The following is an 8,148-nucleotide window of genomic DNA, read 5'->3' as shown; positions in this document are numbered from 1 at the left end:
TATTTAATACCCATGGTAGGTAATAATAACTAATAACCAAGTAAAATATAATTGAATAAAATAATAAACTATAATTTATTAATAAATCAATAAATCTGACAAATAACTGAAAGACAGAATTATATATTTAAGATGATTCATGTTATTACTAATACATATAGTATATGCTATTAATAACCTTATAAACTATCATTAACAGTTAGTTTTTGAAGGTATTAATTCCTAACATCCGTAATGATAAACAATAACCTAATAACTAATAATTATTGATTAGTAGTGTTTCACAAAGTACACTTACAGGCTGTTTATGAGGGATAGTAACTTTATTTGTGTGTGAATGGTGATTTTTGCACAGAACAAGCCACAAAAACATCTCTATATGTGTCATTATAATCTTTGTTTTTCATAAATAAATCATAAAAAATAGTAATTTGTGAACATTTTACATTGTGTGCAGATACAGTAGGTTTTTCCCGCTTAAGCCCCCGTTACATCACAGTTCAATCAATTAGTAAAATATAGAGGAATTAACTGCGATTACAGAGGAGGTCGACAGACGGAGGTCGACACTCACTTTCTAAACAAAACAACATAATAACTGAACTGTAACATGGAAATTACGTTAAATATTCTCAATTTAACCAAATATCTACATCTTGGTCTCATTATTTCCATCTCAACAGGTTAGTAATATGGGTAAGTATCAAGCATTTAACATGTACTTTCCTTGAAGTTTTTTGTTGAGTAAAATGCATGTGAAATGTCTGGAAACCACCACGTTTAAATCTGAATTAATCATGTAAAATGCTGTTCAGTGTGACATGAAATGGCATTTCCACATGTGATTACAGCTGCAACTAACAATCATTTAAAATTTAAAATTGAAAAGCAGCAAATAGGGAATAATGTCAAAAGTCAGTAATCAGTTTACAGTGAGTTTAAAAGAACGAAAAAAGCAGAAAATCTTCACATTTGAGCAGCAAACGTTTGGCATTTTTCTTGAAAAAGGACTCAAACGTTGCTGAATTATTCTCAATTAACTAATTATTTCAGCTCTTTGTGTCATAAATTTACATAAATGTTTTTTTAAGGACAAAAAAATAAGACGTTTCATATCATACCAGCACCATACATTAGGTATATTATAACAATAATACATAAGATTTTCTTTCTGAATCACTTGGTCAGATGTTTAATGGGTTCAGATTTATACTGTAGAACTAAAAAAACATGTAATTTAGCTTATTGCGACTAAATGAACACTTGTGCTTTAAGCTCTTTATATCAAATGCCAAATGCTCTGTTTAACCTCCAATATGGCCACCGGACGCCCTCTACAGGCGCAGCAGCTCTTAGTCCTCGTAATCATAGTTACACACTGTTATGCCTAAACACACACACACACACACACATATATATATATATATATACATACAAATATGTGTCTGTGTGTACTGACATCCTGACCGGATAATACAAATACAGTACATTATTAAAACAGTAACATAAAGAAATATTGTGATCCTGCTCCCTATAAACCACTAGAGTTGTCACAGAAGCCAATAAAGCAGCTAACTTATGGGCTTTATTAGCGCTGCAGGAGCACATCTGGGGCCGGTTTTCTATATTTGCTCGACTGAAACAACCTGTTGCATAACCCGACTCGTATTAAAACCTTATTTATACAATATAAAACCCACTTAATGCGTATTTCACATACAGCAATAAAAATCACAGCACTTGAGAAACATTCAAAAAGTCTTTCTCCACAGTCGCCTCATCTAATCTTAAAAAAAAAAAATTATATTTCTTATTCATGAGTGACTTATTTTACTTAAACATATCAAACTTAATCTTTTCACTAGAAAGTGTACAAAATGTCCACGTTAGGAATAAACTGTCTGGACTCATTTCCCCCCCTTAAGGAAAAGAAGAAAACCTCCTGACACTCTGATACACTTCCAACATGTTCTTTCTGAATAATGTGAAGCCCTTGTAATGACCACACTCAGCTCAGTGTTTCTGCTACGCTCTTGGCTCGCTGCGTTCGTGGGCCGAAAGCCAAAAACCGAGCCTGTCTGACGCTCGCTGTCGTCGGTTCATTATATTAGTTTTGGGGCCAGCAGCGGCTGAGGGGAGGGAACACGATAGTCCATTTGGGATCTCTTCTGTCGTGGTGATACAGTAATTCTCGCATAAATTTCACAGCTATCATCATCATCATCATCATCATTGTCGTCGTCGTCATTGCATTGGCTCTGCAGTACAGTGGTCATCAGAGAGTGGAGTAACAGAGGGCGAGGGATTCTTTTAAACATACAATATTGCACAATCCACTGACAGATGTGAACTCTGGCATACTTTTACACACACACACCCCTACACACACACACACACTGTAACCTTGACTGGCCTGTTTGTGTGTGTGTGAGCAAACTGTTTCAGTGCATCATAAAAGAATAAAAGCTGAAGATAACTTAACTAACTAACTAAAGAGTGACTTTGACCTCTAAAACTAGTCCGATCAGGACTCAGGAGAAGTTAGGCAACTTATTCAAAGCTCACCATTTAGAGTTATTTACAAAATCATACCAGAGTTTAATTTCTCCAGATGTTTCCCTTGAAGGTTGTTGACTTTTATATTGATGCTTTATATCCGTTGTTTTATCTGTTTATTAAATATCAAATAAACACCATTAACAACCGTAACAGACAGTTTAACCGGACGACTCTGATGTGTTTGTGTTCATGATTTTAAAACTCCAATGACAACTTTTCTCCTTCCCTGTACTTAGATATGCTATGTGCATCAATCATAGCTAATTCTCAGGATAGTTAGCAAACGTTTTGCTAACATTAGCTAACTTAGCGTGATTATATGTCACTTTTATTTTTTAACCATCTTCAAAATTTGGTTGTCTGTTCAACACAGATGAGCCTAGCCCATATTATATCCATGTACAGTAAGTGTAGACATTTTTTAAAAACTCAAAACTAAAAGAAGTGATACTAATAGCAATGGTTTTGCTGGAGAGCCTTCTGTAGTTGTTTTACATCTCTAGTGTTTTAACAATGTTCTGTTATTGAACATAAACCTCGTTAGCTCTTCTGTAAACTCCAGGATTTTGTTTTTCTTGAAAATAATGAGCCTTAAGTATACGGTCACTCTCCAAACTGTTGCATTGGATTTATGGCCTTTGACGTAAGTGTGAAAGCGTCACTTTCTTTGGTTACATTTGATTAGAAATGTTTTGGTTTCAGGGTCCAGTGAGGACACTTTGTGGTCCATTCGAATCCAGATTTTAAACTACACTGCGTTGATTTATTTGCTTATAAAAGACGTGTTTGAATGCACGTTTGCGGCTTTCATGGTTGTCCAAAAATAATCGCTGCACGTCCACGAGATGTTATTAAGGACATGAGTGGTGGGAGCAGGATGTGAGCAGGACTCGATGCTGACAGTGAAAAGAGGAGAAACTAAAAAGAGATGTCTTCTAACATTAACACCATAATGACCTCCTCCATGTTTACATTCTGCGTAATCAGTTTTCACCAGGAATGAGTCGACCCTGATGATCGCCCAGCAGCTTGTCTACATGCAAACGTTGGTAAAAAAAGAAGCATATTACAGGCCTTGGGAGTTAGATTTGTTGGTCTGGTCCATTTTGCCGCCCACCACGATTACATTTATGATAACTAAAGTCTCCTCTCTGCAGGTCCAACAAGGAGCTCTCAAGTACCAGACTTTCTGCTCCAGGACATCTTTGGTTCCACACACGGACCATACAGATCCTGGATTGTATTGATTGTCTACAGATTCTGGTCCAGCCAGTGGATGTAGTTGTTCATGCTCCTATGTCCAACGCTAGACATCATCGGCAGGAACGCAAACACCATGCAGCCATGAAAACCATCCTCATAGTGATCGCTGGTCACCGTGACGCCGGCGTCCTGCAGGCGCCTGACGTACATCAACCCGTCATCTCTCAGCACGTCATACTCGCAGGTCATCACGTATGCTTTAGGCGTCCGACCCAGAACCCCTTGCTCCGCCAGCAGCGGTGCCGCCCTCACGTCCATCAGCTCCGGCACCTCGCCCATCACCCCCGGTGATCCCGTTTCTTTGACGACCGGCCGGAAGTGCTTCCTGCGTTTAGCGGGGAGCAAAGCGGTCCAGTCCAGCTTGGAGCGGGTGCTGGCACTGATGGTCGGCTGGTCCAGGGAGCTGTGGTTGTTAGCGAGCAGGAGGGGCTCCAGGGAGGAGTCGGCGCCCAGGTACTGCAGCCAGAAACGAGCCATGTAGGGCCTGTAGAGGATGGGCACAGCCTGGTTCTGCTGGTAGGACGGGGTGTAGAAGTCGAGCGCCTGCAGCACCGGGTAGATCAGAGCCTGGACCTTGAACTTCACTGTCAGACTGTCATCTGAGCTGAGCTGTGGGACAGGTTGTAGATCACAATACAGATGATATAACTATAGCTAGTTTTCAGGCCCTGTTTACATGACAACGGCGGTTTGGGAGCCTGAAAACACAAACTTTTGAAATCCGGTCCCAGACTGTAATCTTTGGAAACGTCGCCCAGTAGATACATCGATGCTTTATGTTCCCTCTGAGTAACAACCCCAGGTCATCCTCCGCCCAGACGTGTAAACAGGGCCTTATTACTTAATATCTTCAATATCTGTGAAGCCACTTTGTGTGTAAGATGTAAGTTTACTTCACATAGTGCCTTTAAAACTTTGTGTTTCAACCACAACTGTCTAGTTATCAGGGTGTAAAATGCTTTTTCTGCTGTCTGCACTTCAATCACATCAACATTTCTTGGTTTTTTTTTCCAGCCAGGGTTGAGAAACAGCAGAAACCTCCAAACAAGAGCTGTAAACCTCTGTGTTAAGCTTTCAGATGAAGAATTTTAAGCTCTGACATCGAGTGAGATTTGCGTGTGTGCGCTTGTTTTGTTTACCTCCTGTGCCACAGCGGCTGCCAGGTTTCCTCCGGCGCTGTCTCCAGACACACACACCCTCTCCGGATCGATGCTGTAGCGCTCTAAAACCTCGGGGGACAGGAAGGCCCGCGACGCCCCTAACGCATCGTGGTACTGATCTGGGAACACGGCCTCCGGAGCGAGACGGTAACTATAGCAACAGGACATCACAGGAGGACAGAATGATTGTATTATGTAAGACTTTAAAGGGCAAAATTGGCACTTCTTCGTTGGTTTAAATGTATTTTTCTTCCATATTTGTCCCCAAATTCTGATAAACACTGTTCACTGCAGTTAATTGTAAACTGTTTTTTGTGGCAAGTACAGCTGAAATTATAGTTTATATAATACAAAGTGATTTGAAAAGCCCCAAATATGTCATTTTTAATTCAAATTTTCTCCTTTGTCACACAGTTTTTTAAGGAGCTTTCATCCACCTTTGGGAATAAACGTGTTTTTAGATACACTGTTAAATATCAATATTGGCCTTTCATTAGAAATCACAAATTAATTATAATGGAGGAATAAAAACCTTTGTTACTGTAAAATATAAAGGCTCAAATACAACATTTCTTTCTTCTAAACTCATGAGTTCTCTGTAATGTGACAGAACTTACTCCACAGACATGACAACAGAGTCCAGGTCCTCCGCCATCTTCCGACAAAGCAGGTCATATGATCGCATCCCTGTGACGCAGACAGACTCAGTAAGTGATCACGATATCCTGTAAACACTAATGTAGCCCACATATCATATTCCACAGTGATGAATGTTGCTCTTTCATCAGACTAAACGGTAAGTGGGAATAAAATTTGACTGCAGTTATTAAAAAAGTAAAGACATCTTCCTTTTCTGCTGCTTTTAGGGTTTTAAACTCAGCACTCACGTCCGCTGCCGAGGGCCCATCCTCCTCCGTGGAAGTATATGATTCCTCTTTTCAGCTGCTTCCCCGCCTTCGGCTGAAAGACCCGGGTGGGCACGCCGCCCAGCGTGGAGTCGGCCACGAGCACCGTGGGGCCGGAGCGAGCCTCGATCACCTCCACCCAGGACACCACCTGGTTCAACAGGTGGACCCGATGGCACACGCCCAGCGCGTGAGCCACGTCACTCTGGAAACACAAACACACACACACGTCAGTTATTACATGCTGAGTTTTATACATCTGTCAAAGCAACTTGAGGAAAGGTTTAAAAGAGTTTGTTTTCTTTGAGTGGCTGCACAAATGTTTTAATCAGAGGTGGAAGAAGAACTCAGATCTTGTACTTAAACGTACAACAAGGAGTTTTTAACTGAAATAGTCTCAGTTTGCCTTTATATGACCCAGATACACACAGGAGACCATCAGTGAGAAAATTGGCTATTTCACTACCTCATCTGTCCACAGGAGGCGCCAGAATCAACACAAAGTTCCTTATTGTTGCTGCATATATTCTTTATCTGTTATGCACCTTGTGACTTTCCCCTCAGGGATCAATAAGGTTCTATCTTAATCAATAATATTACATAATAGTGTATTTGTTGGCATGTTTTGTATCGTAAATCTGAATAAATGCAGTCATGTAGTAGATAAAGTGGCAGAAAATGTGAGTAAAAGTACTTCCACCACTCAGTTTTACGCCCTAAAACTTACAACTTGTTATGTATTTGTTTGTAAAGGTGATCTGGAGCCTCTCCCTGCCGTTGTGTTGAGTATTTAAACCCTGGAAATAAGGTGGGAATCTGCACTGCTGCAGGGAGAGAGTGAGCAGGGTGTGAAAACCTGTCGCACTGCAAGACGATGAAGAGTTTTAAGGGTGTGCCACTTGGTGAGCTTAAGAGCTTAAAAGTTAAATGGAACATGTTATATAGGAGTAACAGCTCTGTCACATGAGCACAAGGCTGATACAGGTTACAGCCGCTCAGCAGCCGGGTTAAAGGTCCTTTTAGGATGATAATGCAAGTTTCTCAACCCATGAAGCAAAACTGAGTCTTCGAAATTACCTTGAAAAGTTCAAATCCCTAATTCCCAGCCCACTTGTGCTCTTTTCTATTCTTTTCAATCACATATATATAGTACATAGCATTAAATTATAACATATATTATACTATAACTTGTCTAATGTAGTATAGTATTGATGTTTTACTCAATTCTTACTGAACTGATCTCTGATCTCTTATTCTGGTAAATTTACTGAATCTAATCATTTACAAATCTCTGTATTATCAAATTCTACTGTTTTCTACTCTATTTTCTCCTCTTCCACATATATATTCTCTACACCACCTTGTGCTATTCCACAAATACCAATGCTATGCTGATATCTCTGTTATCATCTCTGTGATTATCTCTGTTTCATGCCACAGTTTCTCTATTAATGTATAAAATAATTCCAATACACTCTTTGTTTTTCTAACCCTGCCACCTCTCTCTTGTCTCCTCCTCCCTTCTCTCTCTCTCTCATCAACCTGTCCTCCTCTGCTCTCCTGTCGGTGCATCCTCCGGCTCTCACCGCCTTCATGAAGCTCCGGAACAGCGCGTCCAGCAGCATCAGCTTCCAGGGCTCGCTGACGCCGCTCGGTAGCGGCAGGTAGACGAAGTAGGCGGCCGCCGACAGCAGCACGGCCCCGGCCAAAGGGAGCCTCATCGCGGCGGACTGTGCTCGCCTGAGAAGCCCCACGGTTCATACGGGATTGCACTCGGCCGGTCCCAGGCGATCAGTGGCTCCGCCGGAAAGCGACGAAACGCGGAGGAATGACCTTGATTTCAAAATAAAAGCCGGGAGTGAGGTTCGCGTTCTGATCCGCCGCGGAGAGAGCGAACGACAGTCGAACGTGTTCTTATTTTGGAATGTCGTTCCAGGAAGTAGCGTTCGCGTTGTGTAACGTGGTTGCTGATGGGAAATGTAGTTCTTAAAGGGACACACACAAATAAAAACACTGACAAACACTTATAGATATCTACATTGTTTTTATTTATAAAGATAATAAAAACTAGGTTTATATGTTCTTAAATATTATACTACGTGTATTATTTATTGCACTATACTTTTAACATGCCATATTATAATTGATATTATATAGTTTATTGTTTTACTATACAATATATTACTACATTTCACATCATACTATATCTTCCCATTCTTTTATCCCATACTATATTTACATATCATTACTTAACCCTTAGG

General features: G+C 40.4%; 1 protein-coding gene across 1 annotated transcript; it reads right to left on the bottom strand.

The window, feature by feature from the left end:
• Positions 1-317: 317 nt before the first annotated feature.
• Positions 318-7,705, bottom strand: LOC118332888 (neutral cholesterol ester hydrolase 1-like). The gene is made up of 5 exons (XM_035668360.1): positions 7,474-7,705; positions 5,870-6,092; positions 5,600-5,669; positions 4,962-5,133; positions 318-4,431 (listed from the first exon to the last, which is right to left on the bottom strand). Exons 1-5 carry the CDS (start codon positions 7,606-7,608, stop codon positions 3,811-3,813), a joined length of 1,221 nt encoding a protein of 406 aa, XP_035524253.1. The 5' UTR covers positions 7,609-7,705; the 3' UTR covers positions 318-3,810.
• Between the last annotated feature and the right edge of the window lie 443 nt (positions 7,706-8,148).

Source organism: Morone saxatilis, unplaced genomic scaffold, assembly GCF_004916995.1.
Source record: "Morone saxatilis isolate NCDOM2014 unplaced genomic scaffold, NCSU_SB_2.0 Contig0, whole genome shotgun sequence".
Classification (NCBI taxonomy): domain Eukaryota; kingdom Metazoa; phylum Chordata; class Actinopteri; family Moronidae; genus Morone; species Morone saxatilis.
Note: the sequence above shows the minus strand (reverse complement) of the source record. Positions and strands in the feature narration are given on the sequence as shown.